This window comes from Passer montanus, unplaced genomic scaffold, assembly GCF_014805655.1.
Source record: "Passer montanus isolate IOZ18808 unplaced genomic scaffold, ASM1480565v1 scaffold51, whole genome shotgun sequence".
NCBI lineage: Eukaryota > Metazoa > Chordata > Aves > Passeriformes > Passeridae > Passer > Passer montanus.
In genome coordinates this window covers 4344334-4366950 of record NW_024370041.1, presented here as the reverse complement: position 1 = coordinate 4366950, position 22617 = coordinate 4344334, and the positions used below count along the sequence as shown (strand labels likewise).

Below are 22617 nucleotides of genomic sequence, written 5' to 3'. Positions count from 1 at the left end.
CGGCGCGCCTGCCGCCTGCCCCGAGCGCTGCGCCGCCCGCCACGGCCCGGTGAGGCTCCCCGCGGGCCGGCCCCGGCCCGCCGGGCCTGGCCGGGAGGGAGCGGGGAGGGAGAGCGGCCGGAGGCGTCTGGGGGCTCCGGGCGTGGGCGGAGAGGCCGCTGCGGGAGGGAAGGGCCGCGGCCGAGTCCTCGCCGCTGTGTCCGCCGGGGCTGGCGCTGCTCCCGGCCCGGCCCACGCTCGGCGGCTGCTGCGGCCTCTTGGCATGTGCTTCCGCGGCAGCGTGGTTGCAGGGGATGATTTACCCTGAGGGCCGTGGGACACGCGTGTCTCCTAAAAGCCGGCTGGCCGGGGAAGGGAAAAGCGCGTGTTTTTTGTTAAAGTGCAGGAACGCGTTACTACGTCTCGGTTCTGCCTGCCTTGCTCTCGGCGGGGCTTGGGTGTGAAGTGGGGTTGTCACTAGTCATGTGCTTCTTTTTATGAAAGCACAAGGAGATGTTTTCTTAGTCTGTGTTAGGGACGAAAGTGGCTTTGAAAGCTTAGGAAAACAAAAAGGAAGTGCATTATGTGATACTGATTAATAATGAAGATAATTTGGCAGTTTAAATATCTCTGGTTGGTGAGGCTTTGTGGTGTGAAACAACTGATAGCTTGTAAAGTGCATGAGGCCTGTGGCTGCTCTTTACATCCCGAGCTGGAATGGCAGGGGGTGAGCAAGGAGCTGCCTGTGTCTGACACAGAGCCTGAGCTGGAATGGGATGAGCTGGGAATTGCCTGTGTCTGACACAGGGCCTGAGCTGGAATGGGGTGAGCAAGGAATTGCCTGCCTCTGACACAGGGCCTGAGCTGGAATGGGATGAGCTGGGAATTGCCTGTCTCTGACACAGGGCCTGAGCTGGAATGGCAGGGGGTGAGCAGGGAATTGCCTGTCACTGACACAGCCCCAGCTTGTCATGGGAGTGCTGTCACTGAGAGCAGGGCAGCTGCATGCTCACATCCAGGCAGACCTGATGAGCTGCAGGGATGCTTGTTCATTGCAAAGAACAGCTGTCCTCTTGGTTACCAATAGTCACTCAAGTGTGGTATCTTCCTCTGGCTGATGGGTTTTTTGAGCTACTGTTGTAGAGTCATTTATTTAGGTTAACCCTGGACAGTGTCCTGAACAAAAAGCTGGGGTATCCTAACTACTCAGTTTATTTAAAATGGGGAAAAGGCACATCCATGTACCTTCAAATTAGATGGGAGCTTTGATTGTTCTTGTGGCATAGCATAAAAAGTGCTGCTAATGATCGCTGCAATGTTGGTTGTTATAAACCTTAGACAACCTAAGCTGAAATGCTGTGATAGAATCAGATAATTGGTGTGCTGTGGTGCACTGTGTTTATGAGACAATACTTTTATTTGGGGTGTTAATCTATTCTTAACACATTCTTGTATGCTGTATTTTTTTTCTGTATTGTTTTGCTTTACTTAGCTCATCTTCTTCGCTTTACGTGTAAGTAGTCTAAGATTAAGTTAAAGCTAAGTGCTTCTAAGAATCCTAAACGTTATTCCTGTGAAGATCAGACTGTTAAGTACTGCAAGCTTACACTTCTCTAGGGACTTACTTCATGATAGCATCTAAACATAGTAACAGTATTGCTATTCTACATTAAAAACTTTAGGTTTGATACTTCATTAAATTGAAGTATAAAGTTTCTGTGACTACTTTTCCATGAGGAACATGTTAACATACAGCTTTTCTGGCACTACTGCCCTTCTTTCTACTGAGCCAGTTCTTAAACGAGCAGTGTTGAGTATGGTTAAGCAACATTCATGTCGTTCAGATGCTCCCAGAAGCAAGGATTATGGACTTTGCCCCCTTTGTAAGGAAGTATATCTTTTTATTTCAGGGCTGGTTTACTCCTAGGTACATAGTTATAAGAGAAACTGCAAAACCCAAATAGCTCTTGTCAGAACTGGCAGAGTTGGAATAAACATTTTCTGTTAGCCTGTTCACACTCTGAACGTGCTGTACAACAAGAAGCTTAGCACGTTTTCTTATGGTAACCTTGGAATTTTGTTCTTTGACCCCTTCCTTAACATTTAATGAACCTGGTTGGAATGAAGGTAAGTGAAGTGAAAGTGTCTTGCTGCTATGGAGTTTTATCTGAGAAACTCCAAGCCAGTTTTGAGTCCCAGATCATCCCTCCTAGTTCTAGGGGCACTGTCCATAGCAGGCAATGTCCTCTCCTGGCAGAACCCTTGCTTTAGGCACACAGGGCTTTGTGGGCCTCCTGGCACTCGGGTGAGACAGATTACTGTGCTGTGACTTATCCCTCCAGACACTGAGTACTTCTCTGCTTTGCTCAGCTGCTCCTTGAGGTCAGGGATGTCCTTCTGGGCTGGCCTCTTGGGTTAAATAATTTAGCCACTGTTCTTTCTGTAAATGTTGGAGAGTATCACAATGTCTTCTCAGGGCTTGCTTTTTGAGCCAGACATAGACAGTTTTTCCCTGGCTCTACTTGCCATGGCAGTGAGTGTTAGAGTTTGATACAACTTGATGTGGGTAAATCTTTTGACTTGATAAAGCCACAGCTTTTTTTGTAATTTCTTCAGAGCCCACTTTGCATGGGACATCCTTTGATTATCAAGATTTTCCTCAGATAAGTTCACTTATCTTCTATACCTTCCGATTGTTCTATCTGATTTTGGCAACATCTCTTTCCCCTAATAATTAGGGTATTTTGTTGGGGAGGGCTTTTGGCCATCAGCATTGGGAGCTGTGTTTTCTCAGATACAGTTGTCTACTTTAGATTCTGTCATAGGCTGTATCTTGGCTTTGGTGGTGGGAAAGGGTACCATGGACCTCTCAAATGACCTTTGTATCCTGCTGTCTCTTAGGATTGACCCAGATGGGAGAAGCAAACCACAGTGTGCCTTCTCTATCCAGCCTTTCAATTTTATTTTGGTTACACTGAATTCTGAAAAGATTGGCGAAAAAGTCAACACATTTGAAGTCTTGCTTGTATGATTTTTTCTTATGATCTCTCCAAAAGTCTTTTTGCTCTTGGCTGTAGCTACCTATTGAGTTACTGTAGCAAGGTGTTAATACAAGATTTATTTTTTTAAAGTTGCTTTAGGAAGGTTAATTCCTTTCTGGTGGGATCAGGGATTTCAGTAATTGTAGATTGGTAGCATTTTATGTTGTTGATGCTTCTTCTGTGGTTGGAAGACTTTCAGACATGGCCCTTTACTGAAGCACGTGACTTGGATAATTTATGATTTGTTGATCTTCTCAGTTTATTTCCAGAATGGATGCTGCTTGTCTGTGTTCCTGGATAGAGGTGCTCGTATGCAGGTGTCAGCCCTTCTTTTGGACTTTATTAGGACTGATTCTGAGGTAGTCTTTCAATAAAAAGAATGTTGAGGGATACAGTGTTTTCTGGAAAGTTAACTTTTCACATGCTTTGGGTCAGGCTCTGACCCCTCCCTTCAGGACAATTTGTATCCTTTGCAGAGAGGTCATGGGCTAGAGCTATTTTTACCAGGTGCTAATCAAAGTGGGCAGCAATGAATTGAAATGGTGTTGTGGTTCCACCTCTCTAGTGAAGTCTCTTAAGGTTCCTGCTTGTGTTTTATTTGTTTTGCTTAAAACAAAATGCAATTTTAATCCTAAACACTTGGCAGGGGCTCCATTTGGATCATCTAATACTATGTTGTCATAGAGCTGTTAAAAAATTACATTTGCTTTCAGTGAATTTCCTCTGCAATATAGTTTCTTGCCTGAGGGACTTGGAAACCTGTCTTCAGACAGATGAACAAGAGGAAACCAACCTCACACATCCACAGAGTTCAACTCTACATGTTAAACAACATCTTTTTTTGTGCTTTCAAAAGCAGTCATTTCTATGTAAAGATCAATCTTTTCACTCATGTATTTGTGTGCAGTTCACTACATGGATAAATGTCTTCCTGAATTTCAGAATTGGTGCTAATTATTGGTATTTTTCCAGGTAACTTGGGAGATCGGGCATGTCTTAGCTGCACATCCCTGAGGCTGGCAAACAAAATGTGAGTCAATATGAATGTCTATATTTAAACCTACATTCTATGACAGTATACTAACTAATAGTTCAGAAAAACAAAGTGCTGAAATGTTAACTCCAGTTTGTGTTAAATTAAAGGAAGTCTGAGTATTACCTGCTTCACCTGGTTGGTTGTGTGTGGGAGAAAGAAAGTGAAATCTTCCCCTTTTTTCCCACTTCCTCCCTTTTTGTTTCACTTCTGATGTGAAAGCAGTAGAATATTAATGTCTGTTGGGTGATTCCAGGTGTCCTAATGGGATCTGATGAGCTCCTCTCATACTTTCTCCATGGAGTTCCATAGAGTAAACATTCAGTTGCAGCAAATTGAAAATCGCAATTGACAAATAAGAGTGTAGAGCATCTGAGTGGGATCTCTGTTAAACCAAAGAAAGGAGTTTATTGTATGTTGCAGCCTTGGGTGATAGTGTCCTCTTCTGAAAACAAATCCAGCTGTTGTGTGCCCTTATGGAACTGAAGGAGTTGAATGTTGGCAGAATCCATTCTCTGTTCCTGACTTGGCTCACAAGGCATACTTGTAGATAAGAATCTCCTAATGCCTTTCCTTGGAATGTTAAAATATGGGTTCTGTAGTTCATTTATAAACTAACTGCTCAGGATACAGGGACTATTCTGATTTCCTGGATTTTCATTTTAAACTAAGGATGTGTCTCTAGACACAGCCCTGTAATACAAAACAAACCAATTATTTTTTAGAGATGTTAGTTCCATATCACTTGCTGTAGAATTAATGATGATTAATTTTTTTAAATACATAAAACCTTTTCAAATATCTATATTTAGTATGTTAGCGTATATGACCTCTCTTGGGAAGCTGGAAAATTATGGTTTTAAACCCGTTAAGCTGGAGCACCTCTCCTATGAAGACAGACTGAGAAAGTTGGGGTTCTTCAGCATGGGGAAGAGAAGGCTCCAGAGAAGCCTTCCTGTACCTAAAGGGGTTACAAGGGAGCTGGAGAGGACTTTTGTCAATGGAATGGAGTGACAAGATGAGGGGGAATAGCTTGAAAATGAGGAAAAGTAGGTTTATATTCATATAAGAAAAAATTCTTTGCTCTGTGCTGGTGAGGCACTGAAACAGGTTGCCCAGAGAATTTGCGGATGCTCCATCCCTAGAAGTGTTCAAGGCCAGGCTGGATGGGGCTCTGAGCAGCCTGGTCTAGTGGAAGGTGTCCCTGCCTGTGGCAGGGGGCTTGGAGCTGTGTGGTCTTTTGGTCCCTTCCAACCCAAAACTGATGATTCTGTGATGAAATGAGCAGCAGAATATTGGGACAAAAAATCTTTTTCTATTGAGAAGATTTGGGTGTGGGTTTTTTGTTTGTTTTGGTTTAGGTTTTTTGTTTTGTTTTGTTTTGTTTTTCCCTAACCAAAGCTGCTATTAATATACTGTTGTCGCTTAAAATATAACAAACTAATGCCCACACCCCACATGACCCAGATCTGAATGCAGAGGACTCTAGTGATAAGTCCTGAGGACAGGTGGGACAGGAATAGTGTGTCTGACATCCTTCTTATGAAAGTGTGTTCAGAGAGGCACATTTCTTGCAATATTTTTATTCCCTGTAGACTCAGAAGCATGCAGAAGACTGTCAATGTATGTAGGTGGAACTTGGCTTGTAGGCCTGGAGCTCAGCTTTTGGGAAATGCCTTATAGTCAGGGTAGATTGATTTATGCAGGTGTTTTAATCTGGTTTTGAATATGTAGCTTATTTTCCTAAAGTAATTAAGCTGTAATTCTTATTAGTTAATATCTGTGCAAATGTGAAGTTTTCTAGGTAGCCAAGAGACTGTTTTGTATAAATGTATATGTTCTAGCAGTTGTCTGACCACTGAATGGTCAGATGCTGAAACTTCAGTTTAAACTAGAGAATAGTGTGTCTTTAAAAAGTAAAAATTTAGTTGGTTTTTTTTTGTACAAAGCTCTATTTGAATAACATTGGGTAGACAGAAGTAAATTAAAGTAAATTAAAACTCATTTGAGTGTGTAAAAATTAAGTTTAAAAAGTGTTTCTGTCTGAAAATTGAGTGAGTAAGGCTAGCACTTTTAAGTGTATGATAAACATTTTTTTCCTTAAAATGTTACTAAGACCTGTAAAGCCACTTGCACCTATTTTCTGTTCCTTGACTGAAGACAAAAACACATTCTGATTTTGCTTTGGTAGTACACTAGCTCCAGGAAGAAAACACCTCAGTCAGTTCTCTCTGTAGATGTCTTACTGCTGGTATTTCAGTTTGAGGGACACTAATGGAACACATTTATATGAAATATTTTATCTACTATTTCATTTTTGTCCCATCTTTTATTAAAAGCATGTACAATCCTACTTGCATATAATGAGTGGTTCTTCTGTGTATATAAGGAATATCAGTGGTGTTTGAGCAGTGCTCCACTGCTAACTTCAGTTTACATTTAATTAAAGAAAAAAATAGTTTTGCATTTAATTAAAGAAAAGAACAAAGTTCTGTACAAGTAGAAGAGTGCTGGTTCTCTCTGTCCCAGCTCAGTACTGTGATAGAAGTTTTTGCAAAAGGTTCTGCTGAGTAAGGAAAACTGGATGCATGGAGATAGTAAGAAAGGAACTCTGATGAAATTGGATTCCTCTGGTACTAATTCTCTGACTCAGCACCTATCCCAAGTATACATCTTACTTTTTTTTTTTGTCTCGAGTGCTTTGCACAAACAGGAGAAGTAATAGACAGGACTTCACATTACTTATAAATTTACATATTACTTTTCAAGTCTAGCTGTCTAAATGGAAAGCACATGTGGGGGCTGCTCTTTATTTAATTGGAGTAAAATAAACTACCTTTTCAAAGTCGTATAATGGAAAATTCCCTGCAGATTAATTTTTTTTTTTGTCATGAAGTAAAGCCAAATGTTCTTTTCATGTATAGACATTGGTTTTAATAATAAAAAATCATTTTTTCCCTTAAATATGCAGTAGATATTTCTTAAATTTTGCGTTTTATAAATACAAATATATATATATACCTGTGCAAATATATATCTAGAAATAGCTGATGATCTGTTGCTAATTCTTGAATGCTTTTTTCTTTTGAAGGACTGTACACTTTAAATATTGCACTAGTGTCCCTCCTGTTTACGCCTACTCCAAAAAAGCTCACTATTGTTGTTGGACTAAAGGATCTGAGCAAATACACTTCACTCTCACAAGCCCTTCTGGCCCATGGACGCCACTAGCAACCGTGGGTGTTTTAGGTCCCCAGTATCTTCCAGTTAGGTGGTGGCATTCTTCACGTCCCCTTCAAGATGACTCCATAGTCGAAAAGTCACTCAAGTCCTTAAAGGACAAAAACAAGAAGCTGGAAGAAGGAGGTCCTGTATATAGTCCAACAGAAGTGGAAGTTGTAAAAAAATCTATTGGGCAGAGGATTGTGGATGAACTGAAGCACTATTACCACGGGTTTCGATTGCTGTGGATTGACACCAAAATAGCAGCGAGGATGCTCTGGAGAATCCTGCACGGGAACACGTTGTCTCGTCGGGAGCGGAGACAGGTACTGGGCAAAGACCACTTTCCTCTGGGTGTCCTCAGTCATTGCTCTGTTTGTTAGAACTGAGTTACTTCTTTTTGTTGTCTTCTGTTCCTAGAATTAAAATTCCTCGGTGTGTTTCCTTCCTCTTCACTATGTGGACACTAAAATTTTTGGGTATCACCCCAAAACTTTTTTCCGATGTTCCCCATTATTGAAGATAAATTTATTATTTTCTTGTTGGAAGAGCAGAGGATTCTTCTGTTTTGTCACATGGGCAGCAAGTGGGGTTTGTTCTCAAGTTTCCAGCCTTGTGCCATATACAGTAATTTTCTCTGCTTTTTCATTCCAGCTGGAAAAACAGTGGGAAACACTGCTAGTAAAGGTTGTATCTGAGCCAGTTCAGTTCCCGTTTGTTGCTTAATGGGGTCCTTTTGAATGGGATAAAAGCTGCAGGCTGAAATGCATGATTGATGATGTATTATCTCAGTTAGAAATATATCTGAAATAATTTTCGCCTAGATATATTTCCTTTATTTATGGCATTTTGCTTATATTTATGAAACTAAAAATGCAACTGATAATTTTAAAGAAAAGGGGAATGGAATCTGGAGTGAAAAATGTGAGTGCTTTCAAATTTGGATAATATATATGTATTTCAATAGTAATTTCAGGTTTTGGATGAAATAGGCGTATTTAATTAGAATGAAAAGTTATATGGGTATTTAGAAACATTGGATGTGAATTCGTATATGAAAAGACTGCAAAATATTAAGCTGGTATCATTAATTTTGTTGGGTTTTTTTAAAAATACATTGATATTCAACTTCAGTTCATTGGCAAAATATCAAACATGCTGATTTGACAGTTCTCATTTTACTGTTTTTAAGGACAAGCTGTTTAAGCAGTTTATAGAGATGAAAAATTCAACTCTGTCTTCATGCCTTTATTAAAACAAAAGCATTTCAGCTGTTGCTGGAAAGATGTTTAGAAGAAAAGCTGGGGAGCAGAAGATGTGTGTGCTCTGGGGCAGGAGTGCACAGTGCTGCCTGTGGGCAGTGTGGCTCTCTGCAGTTTGGACACCTGCACACACAATGTGCTGAGTTCACATCTCTGCCCTCAAAACTTCCAGTAAATGATGAAAAATACAAGTATCTGCTCATTGTTTTTATAATTTCCTGATAAAAGTTGGTCGCATTTGAACAATTTGGTGGTAATTAGAACCCATCACCTATCACGTCTTAAATGCAGTATGAAAATTCTTCCTAAATTTACAAAGTTAGCCAAGTAGCAAAAATTGTTACAGGCACGTGTAGCAGTTTCTGTCTCTGGGTGGGTGTGGTTTCCTGGCAGACTCCTCTGCTCCATGGTCTCAGCATCTTCAGGCTCCTTTAGTTCTGCCGGGTTCCTTGGCTGCTACAAGAGAATGCTTGGCAGCTGATCCAGCAATAAATAAAGCAGTCTCTGCTGACGTGAGAGGGGATTATGGAGTACCAGAAAGAGTAACTGAGGATAGGGGAAGGTGAGGACTGCAGGACTTGTTGAAGTAGCAGTTCTGGCTTGTGCTGGTTTATTGAGAGCTTTGGGGAATTTGAAAAGCCAAGCGAGACAAATTAATTCATGGTTTAAAACAGAATGGGAAATTCTCCAGGGGGAAGATTGGAGCCATTGATTTTCCTGCCTCTTTCATGTTTACTGAGCCATACTTCTGAGAAATTATATGAACAGCAGTAATATTCCATCAATTGATGGATTTATTCATTTGGTTACCTTTTGATTTGTTATCTAGTGATAGAGCTGTCTTGCTCATGTTTAAGTATTGATCTGGCATATGGCCTTCCTAGATTTGTTTTTTTGTGCAAATGTTCATTTCCAGTATTAATTCTCTTTTTAAATGAAATGGCCATTTATTTGTTTGCAGATATAAATTGGTGTTTACATTGGTGTAGCCTGTCTCTTATCTAATGATATATGTATGTGTTTATATGCATGCAAATCCAGTGTAGGAGATGTAGAGAAAATAATTTTAATAACTACAGTAATATTAGTTTCTTAATCTAGGTTTTGTGTTTTCTGTATTTGGAGGAAGAGGACATTGTGTCTCTGGAGTTGAGGGCTTGTTAGGCTCAGAACCCGGGGTCACTGAAAAGCAAACCAGGCTACAGCTGTAAAAAACCCTTTTGGAGTTTTTTTTTAAATCTTATTTCAAGTTTGTTTCAACACAACTAATTTTTTTTTATCAGTTCAACCGTAAATTGTAGTATACTGACTGATTTAACGAAGTGTTAACATTTTGGTGCTGGATTACCTCCTGAACTTTAAAAAATATAAAATAAAAATTGATGTATATACTGCTTTAAAAGTATTAAGCTGCACATGAGCTGACAGTCCCCGAGAAATCTTATCTTCATGCAGACTGACAAATGAGTTATTTCTGCCTGCCCTTTCCTTCCTCTTTGGAGGCAATAATGGAAAGATATCCAAGTAATCTAACCACATGAACAAGCAATTGCAGCATGGCTAATGCAAAGGGACCTCTTGCTTATGTGAACTAAAACTTAATTCCAAAATTCTGCTGCTACAACTGCTGGCAGGGTTTGGATTCAGCAGGGTCACATATCTACACTTAGGAGAGAATGCAGGAAGTAGTAAAACATGGTACTGACTTTAAAAAAAGCAAAAACCAAACTGCTCTAATGCTGGCTCCTGCAGCAGGGTGGTTCAGGATGTGGCAGTGAGGTGGCAAACACAATGGAGTTTGTGGCAAGTCCACCAGCTTTACAAACTCTTCCCTGCAGAGGAGGGAAGGGTGGAATACCCAGCTGTAGCAGCAGATACAGGGTAGTCACAAGGTTCTGGTGCTGTGCTTCCAAATCCTGTGTGTGTAATGGTACACCATTGTACTGGGTTCCTGCATAAAGCTGTTTTCCTTGAGTTAGCCAAGGTGCAGTTCCATGATTTGTGAAAGCTGATCCAGGACAGTGCTGCTGTGAAAAGCTTGGTGTTTAAATCAAGTTTTCCCACCCCACCCTTACTTGGTTTGTACTGATCCTTTTTTCCCTGTCTGTGTATGTATTTATGGATGAGTTTTAGCACCTTCATGGCTCCTTTTACCTCGTCTCAGGTTAGCATTAAGTTGGCTTAATCCTGTGGTAAAACTGCTTCCCTGGATATGGATGTTGTAGAAATACTTACATGCACTGTCTGAGAATATAGACTAGGGGAAAATAGGAACTCTGTACTCTATAGACATTTTGGAGGTTTTTTTTAGGGAAAATGTACTTTTATTCTGAGTTTTAAAATTTTCCTCCAAACTTTCTTACTTTTTTTGGTTTTTAACTCCATGGTAGTCATTTGCCTTCTATTGTTGGAATGAATGGAAAAATCCTTGAGCCTCAAAACAATGGACCAAAGCATCCCTTCTGGGAAACTCATTTTTTTTTATGTACAAAGAAAAATGCCAGACTTTGAATCTGTAGAGCATGTGCTTTCCACATACTCTTAAGTGCTTCTGATTTTAGTGCTGTAAGTAGTACTAAAATCAGTAGTACTTCTTTTATGGTAAGAAAATTCTGAATGAAGTTTTACAGGTTTTGTATTCTAGCAAATCCTGAGGACATGGGATCTGTGCTGGTTGTTGCTGCTGTTCCCCTTGATTGCCATGAACTGTGGGGAGAGGCTGGAGTGGGCAGCATGGTTTACTTTTGTAATTTCATTTATGCTGCCAGTTTTTGCCACTTAAAGTTGTGTTTGTCAAATCTTGATGTGGAACAACAGTGGAATACCAGAGTGTACCTCTGATTTAGGAGCTGATGGGATTCCCAACAACCAGTGTTTTCCTTTCTAAAAGGAGGTAGAGTCAAGCAAGATCTTCTCTCCCCAATATAAACTGAGTTATGAAGCTTTCAACAATTACTGAAAGATTTAATAATAGACTGTACAGCCTAATATATATATTTGTGAGTGTACAGAAATCACAAAGACAGTATTTATTTCATGCAGTTCAAGATTCAGTAATGAATGCTGCCTGCTTCAGAGGATTACTGCTCTGGAAATGCAGTGGTTTAAAAAAAAAATCTACCAAGCTGGGCTCATTACCCTGGATTTAAATGTACATTACAATTGTTATAAGGGAGAAGGGGGAGGGATCTTTCATTTTATTCTTGATTACTTATTCCATAGTAGCTCATGCATGTAAGAAGTGGTGGAGCGCAAATAAAGATGCATAAAAGAAGTTAAGCAGCTTTAATGACAACAAATGACCACCTCCTGTTTTCAGGTGCTTTTAAGAGGTTTAAATGAGATACTTGTTCAATAATCCTATTGAGACACAGTGAGGCTTTTGAAATACTTTCTATAGTGTTGAAAACTGGTGAAACTTCAGCACTCTCTAGTATGTAGCAACTTGACAAAAAACACTAAAAACTGACTTTGTCACATCCTTTTATTGTGTAATTTTAAAATTTCTTCATAGCAAATATATATATATGTGAGCCTAAGTGACAATTAGATGATCAAATCAAGTATTTTTAAAATAACTATTTAAATATTAGCTTATTGATATATTTTTTTCCCTTCCAGTTTCTTCGAATATGTGCTGATCTTTTTCGCCTGGTCCCTTTCTTGGTTTTTCTTGTTGTCCCATTTATGGAATTTTTACTTCCAGTAGCTCTTAAGTTGTTCCCTAATATGCTTCCCTCTACATTTGAGACAAAGTCTAAAAAGGTAAGCAGTTCTGAATTTATAATCCAATGATATTTTTTTAAAAATTAGAAATTTCTTGGTAAAAAAATTAAAACAAGTTTAATAATGTTAGATTTTTTTTTTCCACTACTGGGGTAATGCTTTTTTATCTTCCTTATTTTGAAGGTCTTGCTTTTGAACATATAGTAACAAAAACAAATAATAATTTTGAACCAGTGCTATCCTGGTTTTAATATGTGCAGGTGCCAAGCTATCAGGGTTGAAAGCCTCTCTTGTCTTTTCTGCTATCCTCATTTCCATTTTCTATGACTCCTACAAAAGGGAAATAAAGCTATTTTATTTTTTTGGTTGTATTAAAATAGACATTGTAACATTTGTAGTCTTAAACCTTGATTCAAGGTTTTTCCTATGTATACTTAATATTTAAAATAGCTTCTTATGCTTTTTTAAATTTAAACTTTATTTCTACTAGTCATATTTTCTCTGAATTGTTAGAGCTTTGTAAAAACCACCAAAAGAGCCCCACAAGTTTTTGCTTTCAGGGCACACAGTGAGCTCTTCAGCTTGTTCAGTGTGATTTGGGGATCTTTGGGAAGAGTGAATGCCCCTTTGGAATGTGTATTATAGCAGAAGTCCAGAATTACTCCACATAACTTGTCAGGGGGCAGAAGTGATGTTTAGTCCATGTGTTTCTGGCAGGAACTTTTAAAAACAAATATTTTTTTTAACAGGAGGAAAGATTGAAGAAAGAATTGAGAGTAAAGCTTGAATTGGCTAAATTCCTTCAAGACACCATTGAGGAGATGGCCTTAAAAAATAAAGCAGCCAAGGGAAATGTTACAAAAGATTTTTCAACATTCTTTCAAAAGGTAACAAATTTGGAAAATATGTTTTCTCTTCCTACATATAAAAAACTTCAGGTTTTTTTGGTCTATGGTAATCATCACATCACTTTATTTTTTTGGACTTGAAGAAACAGAATGTAGTAGTTTTCTTAGGCTAAATTTCTTTTTTGTCAGTGTGATGAAGTTTTCCTATTATTAACTTTGGTGTTCCAGCTGGTGCCTTTGCTCTCTAATTCTAGAAGCACAATATTTCTGCTCATTTGTTTCTTGTTCACTTATTTGTTAATAAGTTAACTCTAACATGAAACATGGTGTGCCCAGTGGTTACTCATGTGGGTTTTGACCTCTTTTTTTTAACAAGGGGCATGAAAACTGGGAGAGGACTTTTTTCCTAATGAACTGATTGAAACTTAATGGGGGAAAAAGTAAATTTTTTGGTCAAATTTAATTCTGCTTGTAAAAACAATTTTTAAGTGCATGGTTGCTATGCTGACTAGAATGTAGCATAATCTGAGGTTTAGTTAGAATGTGGTTGCTGTGCAAAATTTTTCTATTTAGTTGCTGACAGAGAGATTTAAGTGTCAGACATCTGCCTCCTACATTAATGGCCTTTAGGTTTCACAGCATTTCCTTTACCAAACTGTAGGTGAGAACAATGGAGAGATGAAAAATGCATTCTTAAGTCTTCTCAGGACAGTCCTTATCTCTGATTTTTCTTAATTGTGGGGCTGTTGAATAAGAGGTGGAGCCAACAGCATCTCCAAGTGCTTTGTTGAGAGGAAGGCAGTGGGCCCCTCCTTTGGAGAGAGTGTGCATTTGCACAGAAAAAGGCACATAAGCCCAGGGGTTTCAGACATGAACTTTACAACCCCTGCCAAATAGCTTAAGATTTTCCTGCACGTCAGGGCTAAGAATAAGATGTGGGGTGATAAGATGATGTTGATAGTGTCACACAGATCACCTCACATAATCATAGTGGCAAATTTTGCCAGTCATTAACTTCTTGCAAAGTCCCTACTACGTCGAAGCCTCTCTGCAGTCATCTGTTTCTGTTCTTTTGAATCTGCACAACATTGTAAGTGGTTAGTTATAGCAGTTAGTGGCTGAGGCACTGCCCCTGCAGGCTCTGGGAACTTGCCCACTCATGCCTCATGTTCAGAACATTTAATTTTCTTCTGGAAGAACTGCTACTGAGAATTTACATTTGGCCGTTAATTTTCATGGAAATAAATGATGTTTCACTCCACATTTGCTGGAGGAAGTCCCAAGTTCCTCTGATGACTAAAAAAGAAGTTTCAAGCCCTGCATTTCATCTGTGTGGGTGTACTTTTTACAGCTTTATATTTCTCATTTGTGCCACAGAGACAAACTTCATTGATCTCATTTCACTGTACCGGATAATAAATGTCAGAGCAAGAAGCAGCTTCAATGTTTTTCACCTTTTTGCTATTCTTTAACAGTGGCTTCTGTGGTGAAGTATTTGATCCTGCAAGAACCATTGATTGCAGGCTTAATATGTCTGCTGTATAATTCCAGAATTTGTCTCTGTTGCTTTGTAGCTAGTGATGTACTAGAAAGCTTCAGTTTGTACTTTCAAGAAACACATGCTTGTCTCTGTCAAAATTCATCTTTAAACAAGGGAGAAAATACTTCCTGTGTTTTTGAAGTGCCATTTTTGGCTCCTGTGGCAAAGGCACTGGTGAAGTGGAACAACAAGGCCTTTGACCTTTCTTTCTTCAAGATGGTTTCTCTGCTGCAAAAGTATACTGGAGGTTAATGGGCTCAAGGCCATCTCATCTCCTAATTTGTACCTTTTTCTGTACTCACTAGCTGTTCACTAAAATATTTGAGTTTGCAGGTAAAATAGGTAGGCATGATAAATCAGGCAGTACAGGTAATGTTAGGTTTTCAAACTGTACTTGATGTAACCTAGTTTTATATTTTCTTTACAGGAGTTATAAAAAAGTAGAGGTATTGGGAAAAGTTTTTTTTATATCTATGATTAGACTGAAATGTTAAGACTGGGAGTATGTAATTGTAAGTTTTGTAGATTTTTGATGTAGTGATGGCACTAATAAGCTTTTGATGGCATACTTGAAATAGAAAAATCAACATCTATACAGGTGATAATGCTTTACTGTGACATGATGGGACTAGGGAATTTTTCTCCTATTTCTTTGAACTGTTATTTCAGCTTCCAATAATTGAATTTAATGACTGAGAAGTCATTGGTAGCACATCACTGAAGAGCTTAACTTTGCATTTGTACAAGCAGTTACATAGAACCTGCCATCACAAAGGATGCAGAATCCTTTCCCAAACAGTACTGTATGCTTTGAATAACTTCAAGTACAAAAATATTTGCACTGAGGTTATGCAGAACATCTAGGAAGTGAAAGCCAGAGCATTGTAACAAATGAAGAGAATTAGGTAGTTAAGTGTCTAAATCTATGTTTCATGGGGACACCAGTGTTCCAGAATTTTTGCTATTGGGTGAACTTCTTAGTTTATTTTTCCATCTTTATCTGATGTGTTTCTGTGTTTAGTAAATATGGTAGCAGAACAAATATCTGCCAGTGTGACTCCTGTAGCAACTATTTATTAACTCAAAGGTGTGTATACTTATTTATTTATTTATTTATTGAGGTATCTCATGGCAGTGCAATTCAGCTCCTTAGTGTACAGGTGCTTCCAATTTTTGTTTTGTTAATTTTATCCTAAGTATGCAGTGATGTTGGAAACTGTCAGCACTATCAATTCTTTTCCCTAAGTAAATAGGCAAGTTGTTTTTTTACAAACTTCTTTCATTCCTTCCTTATGTGCTATTTCTTACGCCAAAACTGTTGCAAAGTGCTTAACAAACGAGGAGAATGTTTTTATTCAAAATAATGCCCTACTATAACATTTTCTTTGAAAAGCTTTGTGTGTGTTTGTTTTTTTCTCCCAGATCAGGGAAACTGGTGAAAGACCCAGTAATGAGGAGATCCTAAGGTTCTCTAAACTGTTTGAAGATGAGTTGACACTGGACAATCTGACCAGGCCTCAGCTGGTGGCACTTTGTAAATTGTTGGAACTTCAGTCAATTGGGACAAATAACTTTCTCCGCTTCCAGCTGACAATGAGGTTGAGGAGCATAAAAGCAGATGACAAGGTGAGTCATTCTGAGTAGGCACTGGGTAATAATTTTGACACATAACAGTAATGAGTGTGTGTGGATATATGTATGTTTGTTTTTCTAGGCATTTTCCTTTCTTGTTTTGTCTTGTTTGAGAACTTTGAACAAAAAGGCTTGAAGAGCTTAAAATCAGGAGCATCCTTATTTGTTAAGAAAAAACTGATCTTTTTTTAACCTACCATTAATTGAAATGAAAATAATTATATCCCAAATTAAAACATTCCTGTGAAACTAATTTTAAGGGAGCTGGTTGAAGTATCAGCTTAGGGGTTGGCTGTCCATGCTGGAGCTGGGGGAGCAGCTGAGGCTGTTTTGTGTTAGCACAGCAGCCTCTAGTGGCTGTTGTAACACGTGGCTGTGCAGTGCTGATGGTGCCTCTGTTTTGAGCTCTAACACGGTCACATTTCCTTTCCATTGTGCAGATGATTGCTGAAGAGGGAGTTGATACCCTGACTGTTAAAGAACTGCAGGCAGCTTGTCGTGCCCGAGGCATGAGAGCTCTTGGTGTGACAGAGGAGCGTCTCAAGGAGCAGCTTAAACAGGTATGGTTTTGCACAGACCTAATTCCAGTTGTTAGCTCTGATGCTCTGTTTTTTGTTCTGATTCTGAGAAGTCATTTTGATTCTGTTCTCATTAAAGGCTTGGTTAAAAGAGTCTTCTTAATAAGCTTTTGTCACCTGTACTTTGTAAGTATATAGTAGCTGTGGGTTACTGCCTTTTGACCATGATGTTTTGTTGATGCAGATAGATACTTTAAATTTAACATATCTGAAATATGTTTGTAATTTTGAAAGTTTGTAATGTCAGTTATTATCTTGCTCAAAGGGAGTTTCCACCTAGTAGATCAGTTGTCTCTTGGTGTTGCCTGGTTTAGAGGAAGGTCTGTTGGAACATGTCTAGAGGAGGCCACTAAGTTGATTACAGCAGCCTGGAGCATCTCTATCATGAAGGTGGGCTGAGGGAGTTAGGGTTGTTCAGCCTGGAGAAGAGAAAGCTCCAGGGACACCTTTATAGCACCTTCAGTACCTAAAGGGGGCTTTCAGGAAAGCTGGAGAGGGGCTTTTCACAAGGATGTGCAGTGATAGGACAAAGGGGAATGGCCTTGAGCTGAAGGAGGGCAGGTTTAGATTAGATATTAGGAATTATTTTCTGTGAGGGTGGTGAGACACTGGCTCAGGTTTCCAGAGATGTGCTCCCCATCCCTGGAGGTGTTGAAGGCCAGGTTGAATGGAGCTCTGAGGAACAGTTTAGTGGAAGGTGTCCCTGCCCGTGGCAGGGAGTTGGAACTAGATGGATGATCTTTAACCCAATCCAAAATGGTTCTGTGATTTTAAGGTGCATGTGAAACAAACCACTTGTTCAAATATTCATTCAGTGTTTCTTGATATACTTCTTCAAACAAAATGCATCTTCCTATCTTTCATTGCAATGGCTGTAATTCTTAGCTGGTTGTAGTCTGTAGTTCCTGTGTTAGGATATTGACTGATAAGTAGTGGTAAAAAAAAAAATAGTTTTGCTTGATTTTGTTTATAAAAAAGAATAAAACATCCTGAAATTAAAGACTTGTTTTTTGTATTGCACTTACAGTGGTTAGATCTGCACCTGAACCAGGAAATTCCTACTTCGTTGCTTATTTTATCCAGAGCCATGTATCTTCCAGATACCCTTTCTCCAGCTGATCAGCTCAAAACAACCCTTCAGACACTACCAGACAGTGCTGTAAGTATTGATGGACATAGTGTGTAACTAACTTTCAGTGTCATGACTGAAAATCCATCCAGACAAGTAGATGTTCTTCTCAGTTCCTTGCTTTTCCTTGAAAAACAAAATCATAGCTAGGTTAATTTGTGTGACCTTCAAAGGCAGAAGTTGTGTTGTATGTGGAGAGATATGAGGATAAAGCAAACACAGGGCAATATTGGATTACATGACAGCAGACAGTAATAGCATAAGAAGATTTAGATTACACTTTTCACAAAAACAAGAAATGCTTCAGGCCATAGAAAGGTATTAATACTTTAAAATACATAATGCTATGCAAATAAATTATCAGAATATATTGTTGGTAGTCTTGAGAGAAAGAGACTGAAGAACATGTATAATTTCAGGGTGAAAAATTCACATTTCCACCAAAACAGAAAACTTTCTCAAGACAAGGAGTCATCTTTGTCTGAAAAATGCATAAATAGGGTAACATTTGGGGGCTTTGACTATATTCATTAGCATACCTGTACTACCTATCTCAATCAGGATATCTAAACCTACATTATGCAGCCATACCTGTATGTATATACACACTTCTACTAGCTACTTTTGTTTTTTTAGGCCAAAGAGGCTCAAGTGAAAGTGGCAGAAGTAGAAGGTGAGAAAATAGATAACAAAGTACGACTGGAAGCAACACTTCAGGAAGAAGAAGCCATCAGAAAAGAAAATGAAGAAAAGAAAATGTCTGAAGCTGCAGAGAAGGCCAAAGAAATCCTTGAAGTTGCAGCCATGGTAAGTTCTGCTCACAACTACTGAGGAGTAAATGTCAAGTGATGTGAACACTGGCATGTAATGAGTTACTGCCTCTGCTCTGGGTATTGTCTGCAAGAAACTGGACTTTAAATCCACATGTGGAAGATATGAGAGAATATTTTAACTGACTGCAACACAAAAGTTTACTATAAAATGTTGGCTCAGTCTTACTTATCTGGGATTTCTCTTCCTTCTTAATTAAAGTAATAAGAAAAGACTTCTTTTTCTGTAGTAAAGGTAGTGGTTTTGTTTGGTTTTTTTTTTTTTAAAGTTTTCTGCACCCCACATTTTAAATGTTCTTATCTTTGGCTCTTTCTGTTTTTCACCAACCTGATAATGTTGCTGTATAATATTTGACTATAAAAGCTACTGGCCTGCTTCATTAGTGAATTAAGCCTCAGGAGCTCACAGAAGTAGTTCTTTAAATACAAGTAAATATGTTAATGTGAAACCACTCAATATCGTGCAATTTTTTAACCTCTTCTCATAAAAATGAGCACTTCTACTTTGACAACTATTTCTATTTTGACAAGTCATTCTTTCCTGAAACTAACACAGCTAATGTTTTGGGTTTAAATTTAGAAAGCGACGGAACCAGCAGCAGATCTTGAAGCAACTGCTCTGCAAGCTAAAAAAAGCCAGGTGGTGATGGATACTGAACCAGAACTGGCACGGGCAGGTGCAGCAGTGCACTCAGAGGCACTGATAGATACAGCACCAGTGCTGGAAGGCATTAAGGTAATCTGGATAACCACACGTTTTCATACTTTTGAATGTAAAGATTCAGAGCATTGATGTGAGGACTGTGATAAATTGCTGGTCTGCCCTTCACTTCTAACCCTCTCACCACATTCTGTCAGTTAAAAACTGAAAATTCACCAATGCAGAAGCTGAAATCAGAACAAAACATCTCCTTTATCTCTCTAGATTATTGAAATTAATATGCCTGTTTGGGGGGGCAGTTGCACTTTCTGTAGATGGAATGGGCCTGTGCATATTTTGTCAGCTTTTCAAGAGACAGGTGTACTTACTATGGATGTTCATCCTCATTCTCACAAAGGTTATTGAAGATAACTTTTCTACAGGGCAATTTTCCAAATTTAACTCTTTTTTTGGTGTAATTTATCTTTTCCCATACATGGTGAATTGTTTCTCAGTTGTTTTAATTGCTTAGCCCAAGAATTAAGTTAAACATTCTTAAATGAGATTATCAGGTATAGAATTTCAGAAACTCACATAATCAATCATATTAGCTGAAGGTGCACTTCAAAAAACAGTACCATAGCAAATTAACTGCCTTACCATTTAAAATCTTTGTATTAACCTCAAAATCACTGTGTGATAGTAGTGATTCCAAACATGTAAAAAAAATCCTATATTTTCTCTTTTCTGCTAGAAGAATGCAAATCTTGCAGGAAGATCACAAATGTGCCTTTCACTAATTTGTCTGTTTCTGTTACAGGGTGAGGAAATTACCAAGGAGGAGATTGATGTACTGAGTGATGCTTGCACCAAGCTACAGGAACAGAAAAAATCACTAACAAAGGAAAAGGAGGAGCTTGAGGAATTGAAGGATGATATCCAGGAGTATAACGAGGTGAAGAATGGGGAATGGAAGCTCTTTTTCTGTTCGTGTTTAGTTATACCAGAAGTGATCCACAAATTAAAGATTCTCTTTCTTGGTTTTCTGTTAGTCTGAAGTTGGAAGCTGAGTGAACGAACTTTGTGTGTGACGATGCAGAGCCTCATTTGTGTAACATGTTCAAAGCCTAATTGTTATCATTAGAGTAGTTCCCAGCAGATGAGATTCCTGCTCCTGCTCTTGTTCCCAGGGGGCTGGGGTAGCAGGAGCTGACTGACTGCTGCATGCTGCAGTTCTTTCTTAGCAATGTAGATGTCAGTATTACAGAAATTACCAAGATAAGTAAAATGAACCTTAGCCAGTCTTATGAAAGGTGTGGAAAATAACATTTAAGAGGTGCATGAGAAAGGCAGCAGTGTTAAAATTTGTTGTTCTAATTCTATTTGGCTTTGTATGTCTCTACACTTGTATTTCATCTACAAATGGCTCCTGTCTTTAAGTGCTGGTTGAAGTCAGTATTGTCTGTTGTGAATTCACACCAGCAAAAGCTATTCTCTCTCTTGACCATTTCTTCTAGGACTTGCAAGAGATAAAGGAGCTTTCTAAAACTGGTGAGGAAGAGGCAGTGGAAGAGTCAAAGGCAAGCAAGAGACTGACAAAGAGAGTGAACCGAATGATTGGTCAGATAGACAAAATTATTGTGGAATTAGAAACAAGTCAAAAGACAGCAGATGCAAAGCTGGATGGTGAGGATACTCCTGCTGGGTAAGTGACCTGGGAGCACTGGATGTGTCTCTGGCTGTTCACCTTCACTCTTGTTTTTGTCTGATATGTGGTTAAAAAATAATTGGTGAATAACTTGTTTGGAATATTGAGATAATTGATTTAAAAAATAATTAACAAAATTGTGCTGCAGATTTTCTCTCTGCTAAGGCTAAATATGGTAGAACTGATGAAGGAAAAAAGGAGGTATAATTCCCCAGATCCTGAGAGTGTTCTGAAAGTCTAAGCATTGATTAGAATCTTACCATATTGCCCATGCCTCTGGCACTAACAGGATTACAGGTGAAATCATCCCCTTGGTCATGCTCTTCACACAGTAATTTTTGCCCTGTGCCATTGACTGAAAAGGTGCACAACAGTGTGAGTATGTCCATATTTGTTGTTATTTGGTATCAAAGATGTTAGTGAGGAAAAAAATTGCAAGGATCTATGGTGTCTTGAGACAAGTGAGAAAATGTGTCCAGTGAAAGTGAGGAGATAATTTTACATGCTCCCTTTCCAAGAGATTGACTTCATTTCAATTTTTTAATACACAGATTTTCAATGAAAGATCTTTCCTGTTTCATTACAAAATTCATTTATCAACACTTATCCAGGTCTTAATATTATTGGAGAGTCTTTCAGGCAATCCTATGTTAAATGGTCACAGACTGCTTGTTGCACATGCTGAAATACCTGGAAACTGTGACACAAACACTCATGGTTTGTGATCATAAATGCTGTGTTAGTCTGGTTTATGCTTACACCATTTTGTGTGATTAATTAAGAGAGTATGGCAGCTCCCAAAGAGCGTGACTAAACAGAAATATGGATTCTGCTTTTCTTGCTTCTGAGCTCTATGTTTTCCAGTCCCCAGGGCAAACGGTCATTTGTTGCAGATTTTGTGTAATAAGGCAGGCATATGAATGGTGCTACAGAGAAGTTGTTGATCAAAACCATCTGAATTTGTAAACTAACAATACAATGCAGAATCTGCTGGTACTGAATGTAATTATACTTCGTAATGGATGGTTTTCTGGATAATTTTGTAGGTGATTGTGGATCATTGAAAATTACTAGTTTAAATATTGCTTAGTTGTCAAAGGCTTGTCTTTTAACCTTCAGGATGGTGCAGTCATTATCAAGCTATGTCCAGGGCATTTAGCAGCAGCATGAGAAATGCTCCTTGCATAAAAGTTGGTCTGTGCCCAGAAGAGCTGGGACTACACTGATAAAGCCCTTCTGTTTAGTATTTATTGGCTTCACTGTCTCCTGCATTTCAGCTGGATCTGTGCTGGAAGATGTTTCTTCAAACTTGCAAAATACAGAAGCAAGGAAGGGCTTTAGGTTGCAGCAAACAACTTGAACATCATGAGATCAGTGAGCAGAGAGTAACATCTGAAACCTGCTGGTCCTTCCTTCCCCAGAGTCTGGTCCTTGACAGGAGCAAGTGAA

General features: G+C 38.8%; 1 protein-coding gene across 1 annotated transcript in view; it reads left to right on the top strand.

The window, feature by feature from the left end:
- The window catches only part of LETM1 (leucine zipper and EF-hand containing transmembrane protein 1), a 28845-nt gene that overhangs the window by 54 nt on the left and 6174 nt on the right, over positions 1 to 22617 (top strand). The window contains 12 exon segments of the mRNA XM_039723931.1: positions 1 to 49; positions 3993 to 4050; positions 7145 to 7601; positions 12159 to 12302; positions 13013 to 13150; positions 16074 to 16277; positions 16724 to 16843; positions 17889 to 18020; positions 18627 to 18797; positions 19401 to 19556; positions 20281 to 20415; positions 20978 to 21165. Of these exon segments, the coding sequence (XP_039579865.1) occupies positions 1 to 49; positions 3993 to 4050; positions 7145 to 7601; positions 12159 to 12302; positions 13013 to 13150; positions 16074 to 16277; positions 16724 to 16843; positions 17889 to 18020; positions 18627 to 18797; positions 19401 to 19556; positions 20281 to 20415; positions 20978 to 21165 (1952 nt within the window).